Consider the following 21,576-nt stretch of genomic DNA (forward strand, 5'->3'; position numbering starts at 1 on the left):
CTTCAGTCCCTTTTGACATATAAAGTGCAATCATTGCAATTAAGCAAATACAACCAGAATATGATCACAATCATTTTCCAGAATCAGTGCAGCACTAAACAGACTAAATTGTGGTGGACATCACACTTACTAAAGTTCACATGGAATATAGAGCACTAATAGGCATACACAAGTTGGAAAAACATGACGTCCCAGCTTCAAAGCACAAGTGGAAATATTTTCTATTGCTTTTATGTTGTTTAGTTTCAAAGTCATGCACTTCTTTTGCCTACACTATTAAAAAAGAAAAAATAATTAAGAATTATAGCTTAGAAAGCTGGAAAGCTGGTCATTTCATAATCTGTTCTCATCTGACAAGTTAAAATGTGTAGGAAAAAAAATAGATTGAATTACTTTATGTATGTGTTTGTGTTACTTTATGAATGAGTGTTTTTTTTTTATGTATTAATCACAAATCCACACAGGCCCTTGGGTAACAGAGCAGTCAGATTATTAATTATCCCAAATTAGTACGATTATTGTACATAGACTTGGATGACAGATTTTATTTGGGCTTCTCAGTTTGGAGTCCCACAGATTTCATTGCAAATTATTCTATTGATCAATCGTTTTTTGGCCAATGTCATTGAATTGAAAACAATTTCAGATCCAAAAGTAATACTGATATTCAATTTACAATTTTCTCTTTTTTTTTAGAATTACACAGATGTGTTTCAATCGTTGTAGCTATTAATTTTGAAAGTAGATTGTTAACGTTGATTTTTTTTAAACGGGTGGATTAAGAGTCTACAGTGTGTAATAGAGTCACAGATGAAATAGTAAATGCTTATTTTCTGTTTGATAATTTCTTGAAGATCATGCACTTCCCGTATGTGCCGGTCGGTGTCTCTGTAGATCTCCGCCTGTGACGTCACATGTAAACATACCACCCATGGCCTGCAGGTCCCGCTCACTCCGTCAGCTGAATGGATTTGTCTCTAATAAAAACCCGTTTGAGGTTCTGCCCCCTGGGTATTGCTACTTCGAGGTTGTTTTCTTCGGGTTCCACCGAGAACCCGGTCGTTTTTCTGGATATCGAAGCCGATGGTGAGCCTCTCGGCAGAATAATAATCGAGGTAGCTAGCGGCGTTAGCTCAAGCCTCCGCAGAGGTCCTTGGTGTCGCCTGAGTTGCCAACTGCCTCCTGGCTCTGTCAGATCTGCAGATGCCAGGGGTCAGAGTGATATTATTCATTAATTTCATTGTGATTTCCTTTACAGTTGAATGCGGATAAAGTGCCAAGGACCGCGGGTACGTCCATCAATACATTTACACTTTCGCTAACATGTCCCCCCTGAATTCTGTAGTAGTTAAGGGCATTGATGACTGCAACAGTAAATATCTTTTTCAGAGAACTTTAGAGCCCTTTGTACGGGGGAGCACGGCTTTGGATACAAGGGATCTGTGTTTCACCGGATTGTACCGGAGTTCATGTGTCAGGTATAGCGAGCAAACGTTACCCGTAGTGCCAAGTGTCTTCCGCCGATGCCCGGTGATGCTGCGTGTCTTATGATGCAGGGTGGAGATTTTACCAAACACAATGGCACTGGAGGGAAATCCATCTATGGAAAAACATTCAAAGATGAAAACTTCAAATTAAAACACACGGGACCGGGTATGTATTTAAACCTTTTTATATCCTTTTACCTTTTTTCAAATCTTACTGAGTTACGGAATGTTAGTTTGAACATTCCATGCGGGAAAAAAAATTGCATAATCCTATCAAAAGAAGCACAGCAAATATTGCGTAGAGTATTTTTACCCTCACACAGTTCAATGTGTAACTGTTAACCGGGGCCAATTCCTTCAATGTGCGAACATACTTGGCCATTTAGGCTGATTCTGATGTGCTATATCTCTTCATGCCCACTCGGTGGCGCGGTCTGATTTCGTGCATCACTATAACGAATGGCCGTATGGATTTTGCGAGCTGCAAGTCAATGACCTACTTTCAAGTAAATCGTCATGCACTTGTCAAAAGTTTTTTTTTTCATCAACAGAATACACTTGCTAATCACTTGGTACTTTGTTTGAATGTGTTACATGTGCATCAGTTTAAGGAAAAGAAAAACAGCCAACATTCAATACTGCTGTTGACTTGTGTCACAGCGCTTCTTCGGACACTCATGACTTAACTCTATTCTTTAGATCACTGAAAAAAAGACACCCAAGACCTTGTTGACTGTCACATTTAATCGATTTATATGCTGGCTTTTCATTCACTGCAGGGATTCTTTCAATGGCGAATTCAGGCCCAAACACCAATGGCTCACAGTTTTTCATTTGCACAAAACAAACTCAGTGGTAAATTATCTTAATTTAATATGCCTTTTCAGAACTGATAAACAATCACCCAGACACTAATCATATTTTTTGTCTCTTACAGGCTTGACGGCAAGCACGTAGTGTTCGGTCAGGTAAAGGAGGGATTGCATGTGGTCAACAAGATGGAATCCTTTGGTTTACATGATGGTGGAGTGATCAAAAAGATTGTAATCACAAATTGTGGTGAAATTAAATAACACCAAAGTTTATCGGTGGACTTTTTCCTAACGTATAGAGCTGATTTATTTGATCTTGTTTCTCTGAATTTTTATCATGTGTGCCCAATCACTTTTAAGTTATTATTATCTTTGGAGAAAAAAATGGTAATGTACACAAGATAATGTTGCACGAGACATTCTCCAGGATGCAAGATTTTGTAAGCTAAGTATCTTGTCTGCATTAAGACAAGATTATATGATAAAAACATAATGATTCTCTGTGAATGTTTTTGTTGTTACTCACCACCTGTCAGGTACAATGCTGATGAGTAAATACTTTGCTATTGGAACATCTATTTTCTTCTTGTATTTATTACTTTTTCAAGAAACAGCTCATGAGGATTCTGTTTTTTGACTAACTTCAAAATTCATACTTGTGTTAATATTGATAAAAGATTTATTGTTTAGGACATATTAAAATGGGCTCTCGGTAATACTTCAAATTAGGACCATGAATCAGGGACATGTTGCTACTCTTCTCCATTTATTGCCAAATAAGTCAGCATTTTCAGGTTTTACTAGTCCTGTTCCCTGCACAGGACATTTGTTCTCCTGTGCCACCAACCCTGCTGGTTTTAACGCTTCCTGGAAATGATCCAGAAGCTTTTTTTAGACTCCGGTTCTCCAGCATGATTTCCTGTTCATCTAACCAGGATGTGACTTCATATGACATCCACCTACAGCTGAACTGAAATATCATATGAATGATAAACCTGTGGCCTTTAGAACTGATAGATTGTGTGTGTGTGTGTGTGTGTGGGGGGGGGGGGGGTACATAGGGAACACATGGAGGGCTCTGTGTGGCCCATGAGAAGTCTTAAATCAACAGATCAGTACCATCCATCATATTCAAATCCTTGCTCCAGAAAATCTGACTTCAAGCCACAAACATTATAATTTGCTCTGGGTTTGAGTTGTATGTCTATAGTTAAAATGAATGTATCTGGTCTGCTCTTCCTTCTGAGCATTTTGAGGAGAAAGAAAAGAAGCTCAGGCCTTGTCTGAAGGCCAGAGACTGGGTGGTGCTGCTTATCGAGCTAATACTTTATGAAAGTAAATAGTGAAGCGACAGGGGAAAAAAAGCAGCTCTTGGCTCTAAATGAAACCATATGCACACTGACCTTCCAACGTTTGTTTGAATTCTCAGATTACATTGTTGCTATAGAGACTTCTCAGCTCTCACTTTGTTTGAGCTTCAGATGTTGTAACAAACTTGATATAATTTGGGTCCCCACCCTCTGGTTTGGATTTTGGAATGCATGTCCAATACTGTGCATGGAGACTTGTCTCGAAATTTGGTGTTGTTATGGCCAGAATTGAATACATATTCAAAACAATGACATCTTTACAGCTGGTGCAAGTTGGTCTACTTTTCCCACTTGGCTTGTGTCACTTTTTCAATTTTCCTGTCCACATTTAAAATGAATGTGCTGAAATAAAGTCCTGTTTTGATGTTTCTGTTGACGGTTGAGAAAAAAGTTCTAAGTCAAGTCTTTGCCCTTTCTGTTACACAACTACCCTGAATAATCTATTAAAAACTGCTGTATCTTGTGAAAGACCTCATGCCTGCTCTTAAAGATGCAGTGCTGAACATAAACACCGTTGTGAATATGATCCAGACAGAAAACAATGTGTTGCTTTTGGCTGGTGTCAAATTCCAGAATCAACAACTCTGACTTCAGCAGAAGACCTGAACAAATGAAACCACAAAACAGACTCAATTCATTATGACTTTTATTCATCAAATCAGACAGCACTAAAGCACTAAAATGTTTTTCTGACTAACAAATAAGGCACATTTTGGAATGCCGTTTTATGGACATGAAAAACAGACCTGTGGTTGACACTGGAAACTCTTGTTCCCCCCCAAATAATTTCTTCCAACCTCACACCTGTCCATTTCTGTCCATTTCAAATATTACATCATTGCAATATTGCATTACAGACATCTTAAATGATAGAGACAATAAAGAATACACATAACTTTCCAAATTGACCACATAAGTGTTAACGCAGTACATTCGGTAAATATGAATTATTCATAGAGGCTACACTAGCGGTAAATGAAAAACTGCAGGACTAATGACAGTGAGAAGTTAAAACTAAATATACTGTGGCAATCTAAAATATTTAAATAATTGCACAAAATAATGTTTCATTCAAAATCAAACACATGCACATGCAAACTTAGAAACAGTTCTTTGTCACACACTTTCTGGAACAAAGTATACACTCCCTAAACTAATAACCATTTATAATAAGTTTCCTGTCATGGCTGCTTTTGGTAAGCTATATCTCACAGTTTAACGTGCTTATACAGTGGTGAGTATCCATCACTAAATAATAAAGAATTCCGCGTTAACAATATATCTTCATCATACCGTAGCTACGGTTTACAAAATGAACACAACTGGATGGATGTAAAAGCCTTCTTGTAATTAGTTACATATAGCAAGTGAATAACACTATGGGTTATTCAACCCAGAAAACAAAACAAAAATACAATGGCTTATAGTTGAGAAATGTATTAATTATGTACCAGCTTTTTTATATATTCTATATAAACATCAATATTTTCTTAGTGTAACTTTTCTGCATATTCTATACAAAACGTGTTGTAAAAACAAGAAAAAAAAACATAAATATTTTGGCGGGATAACCCACAGATTACTGTAAAACATTAAAAGAAAAAAAACTCCCAGCTTTGTTTTATTTCTCAGCAATAGGCCCTTCTTCACACAAAAACACTTCCATATTGCATAATATGTCAGAAGAGCTACAAACCTTGAAAATGATGGCCATCAAAATATATACATAAATCAGTCATTAGTAAATACCTTTATCAGGGAAGTAACTTGAGTTTTTGCAGATTGCTTTAAAAATTTTCAACATCCATTAAATTTCCAAAATACACATCTTATTTATAGAAAATAAATTTGAAATGAAAAGGTACTAGAAAAGTCAAGTATGTAATTCAAGACAACATGTCTAAAGCAGAGATTTCAGTCTCTGTTTTTATGCATTAAATGCTTCCATTGGGTCTTGATTTGCCATTCACCATGTCCTCTAAACATGTCTCCGGGCAACAGATTTATCACTACCTATTTATCGTGTCTAGTCTGCCAGAAGTCTGTTAATCACAATCACATTGTTGCTTGTGAATGACTCGAAAAGGCATCACTGGCATCTATTCCTCTCACTACAGCTGTGCTGCACAATGTGAACATAGACTTGTCAGGTTAATGTCATCACATGGTGCAAAACAAAGACAATGTTACGTAAAGGGAAAATGATTGTTCCCAAGAGCAATGGGGTAATGTAAGATTCACAATCTTAATGAGTGGAAAGATATGCACAACCACCAAATCTTTCTTGTAAAGGGGCATTTTGCCATTGTTATGCATGAAGTACTGAACACAGTGGGTGCAACTCCTCCTGTGGAATAGTCATGTTTTCTGTGGCTTTGCTGGAGATTCTTCAAGTCTGCAAAAGTAACCCTGATGACATCATAGTGATGTCATTTGCGTTATTTAAGCTATGACCTTGGGAAGGTTTGTTCTTTTTCATCTACACACACATGCATATATATATGTGTGTGTGTGTGTGTGTAAAAAGGCTGCATCACAGTGCGTGCATACTGAATCATTAAGGAATATACCGAGCAAAGGCTTCAGACAAAGGAGACTATTAAACTGCATTTTCGGGACTCCACTCATCAGGGAGATAACATCCCCTTCTTCAGCGACAGAATGATTCTTTTACATCTCCTAAAAGTTTGCCTATTTTGTATTATGTCCCTAACTTTAAAGAAAGGGTGTAAATGTCAGATTCATGACATTGTAAGGTACCATTACCAGACACCCTCATAGGCAAGTGACATTTTATATTTTGACAAAAACCCGTGGCTAAAATACAGCTATTACTGGTTAAATAAAAGGAAAGAGTGAGGTTCCATTTTGTTGTGTAAGAAATCTTTGTTGATTTTGTATAACTGGCCCTGGTAAGATTGTTTTGGCCAGCTGGAAGAGCTGATTCAGCGCAGGACTCCAACACGAGTTGTTGAAGCAAATGCCCATGCCAGCGTTTACTGCCATTAAAAGAACACCTTTTTTTTTGCCCTCCATCACATCTTGAACCTGCATTGAACTTGCTCAGTCACAGTTACCACTTGCACATACACTGTTATGATCCCCCTTGTCTTTCTCTCACTTTAAATGGCCTTCTATTAGTCATGTACTTCAGAGTCATTAAAATACCTTAAGGCACATAAAATATTTTACATTATACTATATGAAATATAGTCAACCAGATTCTGTAAGGCTACAAGTACAGTAAGTATAAAAATATTTCACAACTCCTCAAACAATGTTTCATGAAAGGCTGGTCTTAAAAAAACTGCATTCATTTCTTCTGTAGTGCTTCAGTTTGGCACTTTGATATATGTAAACATGATAAAGACATTTTAATATTAGGCCCCTATAAAATGAACTAAAGTGTAAACTTAATTCATTGTTACTTTCCTTATATCCTTTAGACACCTGGTTAACCACATCATCGAGCCCCTGCATTTTGAAACATTTCATATCTCCTAACCAACCTGGAAAAAAAAAACTGCTGAAGTTCTGCCTTCACCTCCATCTGGACACTCTGATCTCAGCTGTACAACTCATTTTCAAAGGTGCTTGTAAGATTTTTTTATGTATAGCTTTACTGTCACCGCTAAAGCTACAAGCGTTACTGTTCAGCATCTTCTTTCATATTTCTCTTCTTTGTGGTCCAAAGTAGAGCCCAGCCGATAAATCAACCAACATTGGCCTATGACAAATACCTGTTGGTCTGGATGTATAGGATGTATATTTTAGCTGATATGAAACCTTTGCAGATCAATATTTCCTGGACTTTAACATTGTTTTTACACCATATGGTGGAGTTCAAATTGTGACGTCGATATAAGAGTGTAGACTAATCAGGATATTCTAAATATTGATATTGTATTTGGTTGTGGTCTTTAGTAACTAGAATCCATTATCTTCCAAACGTGACAATTCAACATCTTTTGGAACTGACATTATTTTGGTTACTATGTCCAACTTTGGATTTCAATGTCTACTTAATTTTAAATTTATTTTCATCATTCAAAGTGTCATCTTTTGACATTAGCGTCAATATGATAATGTGTTAATACAGCTATAGCATGAGCCAATCTACTGATACAGATTGTTTTGCGCTTTTTTCTTCATGCTATTTATTGGTAACAATATCAGCTTCAGAAATCAAGTGTGTTGGGTTTTTACACATCGACAATTCAGTCTGTAAGATGTGTTTTTAAATGCTCACAAAATTATGAAAAGCAGTTATTGTTTTTAAGTTGCACAACGTCACCTTTTGGAATACAGAAACTGAGGATGGCAAGATTTTGTTTCTGAAGCTCCTGCTGTTTTTTCCTACAGATCCTTGTTTTTCTTTTTTTGCAACCTTGGCAAAAAAAGGTACTATAATACTCTCAATTATTGGTAACATTTTTGTGGCAGCAAAAATACTTTATGGGTTAATGAGGCCACATTGGTTAGCAAAGCACTTGAAATTAGACATAGAAGAGATGCAATATGTGACTGAACCTACAGTAGTTTCTAAACATGTGGAAGCAGCCACACAAATAATGTGGTACACAAAAATACAAACATATTTCTTTATGTCCCAGTTAAAATTCAAATTGCACACTAGACAACAAGAAAATAAATAGGCCAAATGTAAGCTCGGGATGTATGGCACATTATCCCTCAGTTAATTCACAGTTAATAAGATGTGCTGTTGACCCTAATATGGCAAGACATCAAAGGCCACATATACAATATACCATCATGAGAGGTCCGGATGCAACGTTCGTCACATTACCACATACTTCACTCGACAGGGAAATGGAAGGCTTATCGCTGTAAACGTGAAGCCAACAAACCCCAAAATGAGGTAATCTATCTATCAGTGACATAAAGGACTAATGCTAATCATCACAGCTGTGACAAGCTGTCGTGGGGTTTCTGGTGACCACCGATTTTGGCAAGTTTTTGCTTTTAGTGAAAAGAGATCGATCCTAAAGGCGTGAGTTCCTCTCAGTCCTGAATGCAATTATTAATACTGACTTGGAAAAAAAGAAGTATAGCTACTATCTAGTATTGAGGGTTTTTTTTTCTTTTTTTTAAAGGTACAGGGGAAGATGTGAGGAGGATAGGCTGCTATGTTTAATGCAGGGCAGGGGTTAGAGGAACCCGGACGTGATTACCCTAAGGGGGGACGTCAGTTAAAGCCTTGATGAAGGATGAACGGTCAGACACGCTTGCTCTCTGACTGTTTGATTATTGCACACGGCGGCAGTAGTAGCCCAGGACTTTACATTTCTCACACAGATGTTGCGGGTGCTCTTTACTCTGGTCGGACACATCCAGGCCGTCTGGCTTCTCTAAGGGGCGCTGAGGACATAACAAAAAAAAAAAAAAAGAGTATTGAGTCATATTGAATACTGAAGCAGGCAGAGACAGAAACAAAAAACAGCATACATTTCACTATTTTTCAAGCACTTTATTGAGCATTCCACTGAAACTAATGGGAGCCCAAGTGCTTTTAAATTACATCCATTGGTTTCACAGTCCACATGTTTTTTAAACAGAATTAAATGCTGAGATATGGCAGAGTACTATCAGCTCTGGACACTAGAAGTGCACATATTCAAGAAACGGTTCTAATATGCATTTGATCCCGATGTTTTGCATGGGGATATTAAATAAAGTTTAGGCTTTCCTGGAATTTTTACCAAGAACAATGGAATCTATCTATGCCAGCACTACTGGAGGTTGCTTTAACAATCTGCATGAATATCTTTTTTTTTTCTTCTTTTTTTGTAGGAACTTTGTAATTTTATTTACTCAAAAAGGGCCTAATTAAGGGAAGCCAGATTGCCATGGGTCACAAGAAGGAGATATTTCAGTCGTCTGCTAATGAGTCTGCCAGGAAGTATTGGTACTTTATTATTGGTGTGTCAGAGATGTTAGGCCCTGGGAAAGCTGGGAAATCTGATGTATGTTTTATGGGCTGCTTCACTGCTGAGAGAGTGCCATGTTAGGGTCAGACACCTCTGGCAGGCAGTTCTTTCCCGTTAAAGTGTCCTTGAGCAGGAAACTCAAAAAGATGTCTGCTCTGAATCTTAGGCAGGGGCTAAGTTCTTTCCATTTGCAGGAGGTTAGGAAGAAAATTTTCCCCACCAATCTACCGCATTATCTGGTATGTGTGTTGGCAAAGCAGGATAAATCTTACAGTGTTTTAGGTTTGTCTGAGTCATGGTTTATTTTCAGAGGTGTGGTGAAATTCAATGAAATCTTTCCTCAAGCGGAAAAGAAAAAACAAACTGCATGGATGTTATTTGGCTTAACGTTGAAACTGTAGCCTTACAAAACATTTTGAAGTTGCGCCCCAGATTCATGAATTATTAAAGCAACTGCGTGGTGCACACATGTGCATGGGTACATACACACACATCACACACAAAACTTAATAAATCCATTGTTCTAAAATATAGCATTTATTTTCATTCAAATCAAAATCCTAATTTTGCAACGTCTCTTCATAACTTCTATATTACATTAGTGCTTTATTAATGTCAAATCACCCTTTCAGTAGAGATTTATTGCCAGAGTGTAAATAATATCAAATTATACCATATTTTTTATGTGTGTAATTTTTTTTAATCTAAATTGAGCACACTCGTTTTTTACTGTACCTCTTTGAGCTGGCATGGTAAGACATAGTAAGTGGAAAACTACTGTTAGTTAGGGAAATGATAGTTATAATAATAATAATAGAGATGATAATGATGATGACAATAAATCCAGTATGTTTATCATTACTAATCAGAATATTTTATACTTTGGTATGATGCACTGCAATCAAATGAGGAATTGACAATTTAATTTATATATTTTTTTCTTGTGCAGTTATGCACAGCTGTCTTCATTCTATTGTAGATTACAATTTCAATTAACTGGTCATGTTTTACCTTTACAGTGTTTTTTATCGAGAAATGGCAGGATGAAATGGAATTGTCTGTGTCGTGGAATGAACCAACGCCTGCTGCAGTCTCGCGAGATCTAACGGTAACAGTTTTAAATGTCTGCGCGTCTTTCTTAATTTCACCCACGAACGGACACCACGCATGCCATTAAGACGTCAGGCGACAGAATATAACACAATTATTTCTATTTCTCATCATTCTTTATTTAGGATCACAGTTCGACAACCGAACGGCAGCCTTGAAATAAGCGGCAGAGAACGAAAGTTGTGAACAGTAAAACTTTCAGTCAAAAATGTGCCATGGAAAGTTTTCTGGATTGGAAAAGGCTGACATGCAACAGGAATCTGTGGAGTCCTCTAAGGTTCCGGGCAGAACAGGAAGAGCCCGCAGTGGAGGGACTTTTGGAACAACCACACACTCACCTGAGAGAGGACCTGTTCCAGGTATGGACAGCGGGTAAGACGCTCAGGAGTAAAGATTTACGCGGTGCATGCGTTTTACTGGCACAACTAATACTTTGAAACGGAAAAAAACGTTTTTTAGTCCGTCGCAGTTTGCGCTATAAAACCTGTTTATGTTTTGCACCCGTTGTATGCATTAAGGTTTCAACGCCTTTACATTCCGTCGCACTAGTCAGCAGAATAGGGCTCTATAAGCAGAACTAAAGGCCCAGTAATGCCAATGTACAGTGAAACTGCCAAATCACAAATGTTTGTGACCTTTTTCATTGTAGAGCAAATAGTTCAGCCATTTGTCTGAGACAAAAATCAAACCATCATACAGTAGGATTTCTCTGATGTGTCTGACTCAAGCGAAGACAATGATGTTTTAAAGTCACATAGATATATCTGGACTATAGCAGCTGAGCAGTAACTGGAAGCTTTTAATGGAGATTTTATTTTGGGACTCATGCTATAAAAGTGATGGACAGAATTATAATTTGGAAAAGCGAGGATTTGGCCCCTACGCCAGTGTAAATCATGTCCTTGGTTTGACCCCTGTGTAGTGGATTTTGTATTTCCAAGGAACAAATATTGCATATGAATGAAGGTTGGAATATATAGTACATAGTCAAACCATTTATGGGAATTCTTAGCTGGCAAGATGGAAATATGTTAAGAGGGTGATACTGCAAGTGCCGGAAAATTGCTTAACTGTGTGGGGCTTTGCCACAAGAAACACAGACATGAGAGCAAAGGTTTCTCACAGTTTAACTCCATGGAACAAAATGTTTTGCAGTGAGAAACGCAGATTGACTTGTTAATGCAGTTTTTTTTACATTCTCTAAAAAAAAATAGGAATAGAGTTAATGCCCTCAGTCGATTCAATGCTATCTTTTAAACATAGAAAATGGAAAGTAATGAGGTGATTGAAGTGTGCTAAAGAGAACCAGGGGTGTTTGTTGGATTTCACTCAACATCTAAACCAGGTTGATTTAATAAAGGTGCTATTTTAAAAAAAAATAAATAAATAAAAGAGGGAAAGAAACTTGTTAAAATTAATTATCCAAGAATACTGTGCTGTGTCCATTTCATGTGAGAGTTGAACAGACATAGTCAGTCATGGTATTCAGAGAATGAGTAAGGCAAGGCCTCAAGGACTAATGCTAATTTTATTTCATGAAATGGAATTGGAAGAATGTGAAAATGCATAAATATTATAAGATGATGTGTGGGGATAATATCTCGCTTGTTTTTCAAACTACAGTGCACATGATCATCAAATTATATTACCCAGGGGCTATGATTCTTAAAATAATAAATTCTGACTTGTTTTATGGTCACAAACGCAAATGCAAGTGTCAGTGGTGTTATTTTTCTTTGATTTAAGTGAGACAGCATGTAATATGCTAGAATGGCTATCTTGAGTTTGGACTGTTTCAGTTCGTTACAATAGTTTGACCAATCAGGATTCTCTGCCAAACCTCTGAAAATTTCCACATAAAGAGGTTTAAGTGCAAATGCCGCCTATATGTGTGATGTACCTGTTTGTGTGGATAGACGTTGATGTGGCATTTAATACATTCTTGTCCCATGTTGGCCCAGGAGTTTCCACTCATCCACTTCCTCTTACACTTAGGGCACTTGTACTCGCCAAAGCATCTCTTTTTCCCTTGGTAAGGTGTCAGCCCCTCTCCTTTAGGTCTGGCCTGTGAGGAACAAAGGGACGTGATTAAAACTTGTGTGAAAAACATTATTTTTGAATTCTGGACTAATAAACTGTAAGACAACAGGAAATGCTTTTAACAAGAATGTTTAGAGGTGAAGCTACATTTGCAATACCATTCTAGATAGTGAGTGGTAAAAGCTGGGGGTTTCTATCCTTGCCCTGCTAATATGCCCAACTTCTTAATACCGCACAGTCCTAGACACAAATTTGGCACATTATCTAGTTGTGTCATCGACATTTACTTCCATTACAGCTGTATCAAATCATTACTCTGATTCTTATGTGGAAGGTGATTGCAAACAGCCATCAATAAAAAAGTACTAACTTCAGGGAAATATGTTTGGGAGGGGCAGCTTCAATGACTTCATGTTGGCAACTTTAGTTAAGCCACTATAACAGCAACAGAAGGGACTAATTTTCTCTCCAAAAACATGTTCACAAACAAATGTATTGATGTCATCAAAATGGTAAATCTGAGCTGTCCTCCCAGCCAAAAGTAACCAAAATATACACTGATAAGTGAGTTTGTCATATTATGTCACTGTGTATGTATGTATGCGTGTGTGTGTGTACACTATGTATAATCAAGGTCAATTCTTTCATGTCATTTTTGGGCTGCATGTTAACTGATTGTGAAATTATTTAATGCCATAGTTATAAATTTACATTTTATGGATATACACATATATTGAGGATATAGACAATTACTGGCAAAAAAGGGAAAACATTCCTAGACTCATGATTTATTACAGTATTTAAAAAGGAAAAAAAATCCACAATATCATAGTTATACAATATTCATTATACGTTTACTGATATTGTCCAGATCTATCACAGCGTGCAACTGGTGTTGTGGACATAGTCAGCACTGAAAATGAAATTAGATCATTGCTGCTGGTTTTCATAATTATATTAACATTGTCTAAAGTTTTTCGGGGAGATGCTGGGGTTTATGGGACCATGACAGGGAAAGGAAGGGCATGGTCTTGCCTTTACTTGTCCCAATCCATGTGTGAATAATAGGAACTTTAATCTGCAGCATCTGGTGCCTGTCTAAGCAGACATCAGCACTTTACAGCAGCAGCAGCAGCAGCAGCAAGGCAATGCTAACTATGGGCTGCACTTCAGTTCTGCCCCTCCACAGCATGATCTCAACCCCACTGTCAGCTCTGAATCTCTCAGTGTGACAGCTCACAGGCTGGAAAATATGACTTTGTAGGCTTGCAACACGCCATGCTGCACACACTGACAGGGATGTCTTGATGTAATCAGTGGACAATCCAACAGACAGTGATGGCAAAATTTTGTTTGGATGCTCTTATTCCAGTGAGTCACTTCCAACATGATCTAACTGATACCATGTGGTCATTCTGCTTTGGAAACTTTAACATTAAACTTTCTAAGGTTCTTCTGCAGGAAAAAAGACATATTAGATCTGCCTAAAATTGATTCTTTACAAATAAGGTCTAATAGTAAGTACCAAGTAAATGACAAAATTAGTTTTTCTGAACACTTTCAGTTATTTTACAGGGCAGCTTTTTTTGTTAAAATGTAAAAGATCTGTCCCTGATACTGTGCCAACACTCAACAGGATAGAAACAGCAATCGTCCTCATGATCATTCCTCTGCTGCTTCATGCTGTTTCCAGGGTTCAGCCTTGGCCTTTGGCTGCACATCATGCTCCGTTGAAGTGTTTTCAGATCAGCTAAAGTTCCCTTGGCAATCACTTTGAAGTTTCTCCTGATGTGCACAGAGTAAATGGACTATCTCTGAAAACAAAGATTAAATGAAGGTACAATCTATGATAATTAATTGGGCTGTTCGTGTCACACAATGTACATAGTGTTCCTAGCTATTAAGTTATATGACTCAGTTTCACTTTTTAATTTTTAAATCTAAAGTGTTGCTTTCACATTGCGGTCAATTGTTGACAAGACAATGCAAAAAGCTGCCACTATTATTAGACAAGCAAGTTTATATCTTGAAGCTGATGCCTTTATGGGCAATGTTGATATTTCACATTCAAGGGGTCATACAAACATGAAGGGAAAACATTCCGTGTACCACATCTGGATTGTCATGCCAGCACTGCTAGCAGAGGATGCGCAATATCATGCCTTGTTCTGGACAACAATTGATAAGCTTTCACACACAGCACTACTGAGCCTTGTAGATGCATAATCTTTCTTAAGCTGTAAACACAAGAATGACTGAATAAATGTTTTAGTTAGGCTCGAGTTCCAGGAAAATAAGCACACATCCTGCTTTTAAAGCAACATTTACAAAAAAAAATTGAAATACACACAGTACAATGACTAATCTGCTTGATTTGCGTCATCACTCAACGCAAGACTGGAGATGTGTTTCGTATTTGCCACTGCTGTGCACATCTTAAGCCATTCAAGCCTAGTTAAGAGATAAATGGCTATATCTGTGTCATTTAGACTGTTTAGATGTCCAGCAAGTGGAAGAAAAGCTTCAAACAGTGAATCGGTTGATTGCATTCGTGACAGGAGATGACCAGCTCTGTTTATCAGATCACTTTGACAGTGCCGACTTGCTTTCAGTCAATGTTTGTTTTTGTCCCAGCAGCTAGAGCCCTACATGTTGAGATAAGGGTCAGCATGTGTGTGTAGAGGACAGTGTCCAAAGTGAAGATAGCAAAGCTCCATTTCCACAATTTGATCACATTCCCTTTTGTTCCATCACAGCAGGGACTTATCATATCACACACACATGCACATGTATCATGGGTCAATGAATTGTTAAATGAAGCCTACAACACATGCCAATGTGTGATACAGACATTCACTGATGCTTTTCGCACCAAGTCATGGCCACACACAAGCACAATTATAAATGACAATACTTTTCTTTTTCTTTTAACACCCAGACACAAGTCTAAGCACACGCACAGACTCAAACACACACACACACACACACACACACACACACACACACACACACACACACCCATTCTCTACAAATTCCACATCCACAGGTTTTCCACACTCTTGAGGCACAGCTGGTCTCAATGTAGTTTCCTGCATTACTCCCACTCAGAAATTAGCCCTACTGCAAAGAAACAGATCACTGCATGGCTTATATCATAGAATGAATCACCTCAAAAATTGCATTACATCGAATGAAGAAAGCTGAAAAAAAGTAAAAGAAATTGAAAAAACATGACATAAATGACCCGTGGAAATTGTAAGAGACATTCAACAATTTAACATTAGAGCTGAGTATGAAACAATCTCCGAGGATTCTGTCACCAAGTTGGTTTCTATATACCTGCTGCATCAGGCACAGACTCCCAACAATCACACAAACACACTCAGACAAAGAAAAAAGGAAAAGTGAACAATAATACCACCAGCCCCATAGTGATCTAAGCCAACTGTGGAGAGACCTCCAATCAGTCCCTCTAAGGACAGTTGAGAAAGGAAAGGAGAAACTAAGACAAAGAGAGGGAGGAGGGATTCTAATCCAAAGCAGATGGCCTCCATGTGAGAGCTGTCGTAAAACCACTGCTCTGCTTTCAATTAGGACATACATTTCAGAAACAGAGAAAGAGAGAGTGGTAACCGTTGTAGCTCTGTAATAAATTGGCCTTGTTATTATGAGAAGGAATTCAGGGATGGACACATCTCCCAATACATATGACACATATCATAAAAGCCAAAGAGTTTTAGAGTTCAGCATGAGTCCCTAAAATATAATTTCACCATGAAATTATCCAAGCTCTGTTCCACTGTAGATCGTAAAAGGTGTCAATTACTGACCAATGGAAAAGAAGTGAGGTCCAAACCCATTTAATGGCGATCTAGGATTTACTTGGGTCTTGCATTCCAGGGGAAGAGTAATGACCACTGGACAGACACAAGACTGTACACTTGCCTAAAAACTGAAACCATCACCCTTTGTCTCTAGAAACAGAATAGGTTGGCCTTGGATTAATTCTAAGTGTTCTTTGCAGTCCAAACCTCAGAGCAATCATTCCTAATACCCAGACCACAGCTGTCAAGGTTGTGAATATGCAATTTAATACTTTCTCAACATATTAGAGGGCAAATTTACATGTTGATTTAGTCTAAAGATATTGGCTGCAGTCATTCAACTGTCAACACACATCTAGAGGTATTGTTGACCCAAAAGTATACATGCAAATTTCTAAAACCACTAACTGACTTATACTTGTGAAAACAAGGAAATTGGCAAATGGTTGTATGTTTGAAAGGAAATGTTATAATAAGACTGACCTGATGGTCTTTAATCAACCAGCATTCGATTGTCAAGGCAGTGTAATCCCTGATGAATCACAAAGCAGCACATTGTACACCCAATTCACAGCAGAATGTGTGTTCAGGAATGGTGTTTGGGTCAAATCCTGCCTCCTGCAGACTCGAACCACCTGTCATCTGCAATGCCCCCTTTGACACTAAAAGGGGTGTTACTTTTTCACTTGTGAAAAATGCAGCACAGGACTACATCCAGGCTAATTCCTTCATCAGATCTCTCATTTATATATACTATATGGCCAAAAGTATTCACCCACTTGCCCTTTCTTACATATGAACTTAATTGACATCCCATTCCTAACCCATAGGTTTCAATATGAAGTCGATCAACCCTTTGCAGCTATAACAGCTTCAAGTCTTCTGGGAAGGCTAGCCACAAGGTTCAGGAGTGGGTCTCTGGGAATTTTTGACCATTCTTCCAGAAGCGCATTTGTGAGGTCGCACACTGATCTTGGATGAGAAGGCCTGGCTCTCAGTCTCCGCCCTAATTCATCCAAAAGGTGTTCTATCAGGTTGAGGTCAGGACTCTGTACAGTCAAGGTCATCCATACCAGACTCTGTCATCCATGTCTTTATGGATCTTGCTTTGTGCAGTGGTGCACAGTCGTGTTGGAAAAGAAAGGGGCCAGCACCAAACTATTCCCACAAAGTTGGAAGCATGGAATTGTCCAAAATGCCTTGGTATGCTGAAGTTTCACTTAGTTCCTTTCACTGGAACTGAGGGGCCAAGTCCAGCTCCTAAAAAACAACCCCACACCATAATTCCCCCTCCACCAAACTTCACACTTTGCACAATACAGTCAGAAAAGTACCACTCTTCGCGTGAACGCGTCTCCACTGCTTTAGAAGCCAGTGGTGGTGTGCTTTCCACCACTGCATCCCACGTTTTGCATTGCACTTAGTGATGTGTTACTTGGATGCAGCCATGGAAACCCTTTCTATGAAGCTCTCTACACACTGTTCTTGAGTGATTGACTCTGCAGAAAGTTGGCGATCTCATCGCACTAGGCACCTCAGCACCTGCTGACCCTGCGCTGTCAGTTTATGTGGCCTACTACTTCGTGGCTGAGTTGCTGCTATTCCCCAACACTTCCATGTTCTTTTAATATAGTTGACTGTGGAATATTTAGGAGTTTTAAAATTCACAACTGGATTTGTTGCACAGCTGGCATCCTATCACAGTTCCATGCTGGAATTCATTGAGACTCTGAGAGCGACCCATTTTTTCACAAACGTTAGTAAAAACAGTGTGCATGACTAGGTGCTTGATTTTATACACCTGTGGCCATGGAAGGAATTGGAACACTTGATTCCGATTAGTTGGATGGGTGAGCGAATACTTTTGGCCATATTGTGTATGTAAGGATCTCCGTTATTTACAAAGAAAATCTAAACATTTCAAAAGCAGAATTATGGTTTGCTAGTTTTTACAGACAGATTGAAACAAAAGCAATAAGTGCATCTTAAAGGAAACTCATTCTTTTTTCTTTGAGAGTTCATCACATAGTTGTTCAAATATACATTGAAAGACTTAAACAAAGTGTCATGTTTTAGCCAAAAAAATTCTGACTTATTAACTAAAATAATCATTGGAATAAATTCATGGGCAATATTTGATGTTAAAATTATTGCACAAAAGGGATGAGACAAGGACAGTTAGACATATGCTTCCAATTCACTTAAGATCCTGTGACAGGCTTACCTTGGGCTGTGTTTGTGACCACATTTAAAGATACAGTGATTTGCTGGCTCATTTAGAGCTAATTACATTGGCCAAAGAATTTATAAAAGTACAGTTTTGTCAACCACATCAAAGCTATGTAGGGGTAAAATACAAGATGCAAAACGGTCACTGCCTTTAACATTTTGTGATTGCATTATCCCATGTCATCTGCATTTGTGCTCTTTGAACAAAGTTGTTCAAGAGGTGCAGTTTGCTAGATTGTTTTATTCTGAATTACTGCCCACGTTGTCTGACATCACAAGCTGAGGATGTTGTCGTTGGCCTGTAAGTCACAACTTAGGGCCAAGTGAGGGCATGCAGATGGCCACCGCTTCAAGTCTCTCACAAGAATGACACTGTCACCACCTCAGCTGTGTCTAACTACACACAGAACGAGCACTTTTATTGGCTGTTTCCGCTGCTGGACTAAACATCCTAAGCCCCAAGCCAGAAACTCAACCAGGTGCTTTATAGGGACTGTTTATCAATCTCACCATGTACTGCGAGCTCTAAATACAGCCACTGTTTGCTTGTGCATTGCTCTCTTTTTCTCTGCCATCTTTCACACCTCTCTCTGGACAGCTCCTTTGCTAGTGCAGCTGTCTCTTTCTAATGCCTGTAAAGAAAAGGGTCTGAAAGTGACGGGAGGAACAGGTGTGCTGTTTCAGTGATAAATCTGCTCTCACTACAGCACAATACACCTCTGTTTTTAAAAACAATTTCCTCTGAATGGGGCTGCACAAAATTACACTGAAAATTAACTAAGAAAGCCATAGAAAAGCAAGTTAAGAGAAATCATTAGCAACCACCATCAGAGGTCTGGCTAGTTTTTGGTTCAGTAGTTATTCAAATTACTGAATAAAATATTAATGGCATTGAGATGCAGTGAAATCCTGTCTGTATTTTGGACTAATTACAATACTATTAAATCTGAGTAATTATTGTGAATTGCATGAGAAATCCTGGAAAAATGTGACACTTAACCGTATGTCACCCTTTGCAAATTGATAATCTATATTCTTCTTTGTAAAATGCTCTCAGCCTTTGTAAACAATTCTACAGTTATGAAAAAGTAAAGCCATGTTTTTCATGTATATCAAATGGAGTTGCCTTAATCCCGTTTGGTTGGCTTGGGCCCCAAACTGCTGGGCTGCTCCCCAGCGTTCCATAGCGCTACAATCCCCAGCTAGCATCTGGAAACCATCAGTGTAAACAAAAGAACAGCGGAGGAGCTCAGGCCCTGCTCTGCCTCTCAGCATCCCCCAGGACATTTCTCAGAGAGCAACACAAGAACACCAAACCAGACCAAAATCTGTGTAATGCATTTCCACATGCATGAGTGTGTCCATGGATGTATATTTGTCTGCTTATGTCCTCATCTTTTGATCTGTATTTGATTTGGCTGCAGCTCATAAGAGATAGATTTTTAGATATGGTGAATGGGCTGCAGTCCACAATGTTAGCTTTGGGTCTTTTGGAGTTTTTGTTTGGTTTACTCATTAACCATAGCATTTCTGATAAGCCATCTAATTGCTTTAATGTGGTATAAGTTAGCATGCTACCCTTAGTGGTCTGATAAATATTAAAAGGAGGTGATGTAGGATGCCTGGATGTCATTTTAACCTGGGAACTGGTTCTCTGTGAAACATCAAAACAGGATCAAAGCATCACTCATGCCTGATCCTTCTCTGGGCCATGACATGGAAATGTTGTCTGAAGTTTAGTGTTTCAGTAAACATGCATCCATTAGTCATGTTGGTTTGCCTTTTTCAGTTCAGCTGAAAACTTGGAGTCGTTTGTAGTGACTTTTAACCGTGACCTTTACTTAAAAACTATGCAATGCCTGTCAAGCTCTTCAACCTGTTACCCAAAGGAAGGAACCCTGTTATTTAGTGTAAATACATGATTATATTTACATATTCCAATTACAATATATTACAGTTATGTTTTTTTTCTATATTTGTGCTTAATATGCTTTTCCTACATAACAGCTTGAATTTTAAGCAGTGCACTGTGACTTCAAGTTTACTTTGATATTTTAAATACTATGTGTATTCATGGGGCCTTGTGCACAACTATTGTGATAAGCACTGTTATCTTCTGAATCTTGTCTCTAAATTTTAAATTTAAGCCTTACATAATCATGTATTCCACCTAGCTTCACATACACCCACATCCATGCACAAACATGTATTTGTCATGCAGACTTAACATCAAGACTAAAAATGTTGAAAACACGTAAACATTTGGAAACTCATAAAAAAAAAATGGAACTGATACAAACTAAAGTGGGATTAATTAAAATAGCCAATTTGAATACATACATTTTCATTTAGACTGATGTTTATTTGCCATGTGAAAATAATGATCATCATCTTCAAACCTTTGTTTTTATGTACTGTCAGCCTAATTCTGAGAGATTACAATATTCCAATTTATTACAAAGAAAAGTATTGTGGCAGTTCCGAAGATATTTGTACTTCCAACATTTCTTGTAATATTAACTCACTAACCATATCATATATATTACTGTAAAGATTTCATTCATAAAGCTTTCCATTAACCTAAAAAGATAACAAAATTTAAATGTTAAATCAAGTAATTTATTATGTATACAAGATATGTGGCAATAATAACAAGGAAGGCAAGAGTTGGTGTCGCAGTGCTACATAGAGACAGCCATTAATAACACTACATTCAATCAAAATGGCTGCAAGAAATGTAAAATCATAGAAAATGT

The 21,576-nt window shown here is 38.0% G+C and overlaps 2 protein-coding genes across 2 annotated transcripts in view; one reads left to right on the forward strand and one right to left on the reverse strand.

The window, feature by feature from the left end:
• The first annotated feature begins 84 nt into the window (after positions 1 to 84).
• On the forward strand, positions 85 to 5,966 carry ppifa (peptidylprolyl isomerase Fa). The gene is made up of 6 exons (XM_086170940.1): positions 85 to 1,115; positions 1,259 to 1,289; positions 1,390 to 1,478; positions 1,557 to 1,653; positions 2,267 to 2,342; positions 2,425 to 5,966. The coding sequence occupies exons 1-6, from the start codon at positions 966 to 968 to the stop codon at positions 2,558 to 2,560; spliced, it is 579 nt and encodes a 192-aa protein (XP_086027066.1). The 5' UTR covers positions 85 to 965; the 3' UTR covers positions 2,561 to 5,966.
• The window catches only part of zcchc24 (zinc finger, CCHC domain containing 24), a 35,379-nt gene continuing 18,101 nt past the window's right edge, over positions 4,299 to 21,576 (reverse strand). The window contains exons 3-4 of the mRNA XM_086170928.1: positions 12,628 to 12,792; positions 4,299 to 9,048 (exon numbers count right to left, since the gene is read on the reverse strand). Of these exons, the coding sequence (XP_086027054.1) occupies positions 8,935 to 9,048; positions 12,628 to 12,792 (279 nt within the window). The 3' untranslated portion in view covers positions 4,299 to 8,934. The remainder of the gene's footprint in view (positions 9,049 to 12,627; positions 12,793 to 21,576) is intronic.

This window comes from Fistularia commersonii, chromosome 2 (genome assembly GCF_037954325.1).
Source record: "Fistularia commersonii isolate RoL2024-O1a breed Wild chromosome 2, RoL_Fcom_v1.0, whole genome shotgun sequence".
Classification (NCBI taxonomy): Eukaryota; Metazoa; Chordata; class Actinopteri; order Syngnathiformes; family Fistulariidae; genus Fistularia; species Fistularia commersonii.

Bases quoted from the DNA above. Each gene is read 5' to 3' on its own strand.
- ppifa (XM_086170940.1), top strand. From the start codon at position 966: ATGGATTTGTCTCTAATAAAAACCCGTTTGAGGTTCTGCCCCCTGGGT. The intron at 1,290-1,389 runs GTACGTCCATCA...TATCTTTTTCAG, and splicing joins TAAAGTGCCAAGGACCGCGG to AGAACTTTAGAGCCCTTTGT. The intron at 1,654-2,266 runs GTATGTATTTAA...CATTCACTGCAG, and splicing joins ATTAAAACACACGGGACCGG to GGATTCTTTCAATGGCGAAT.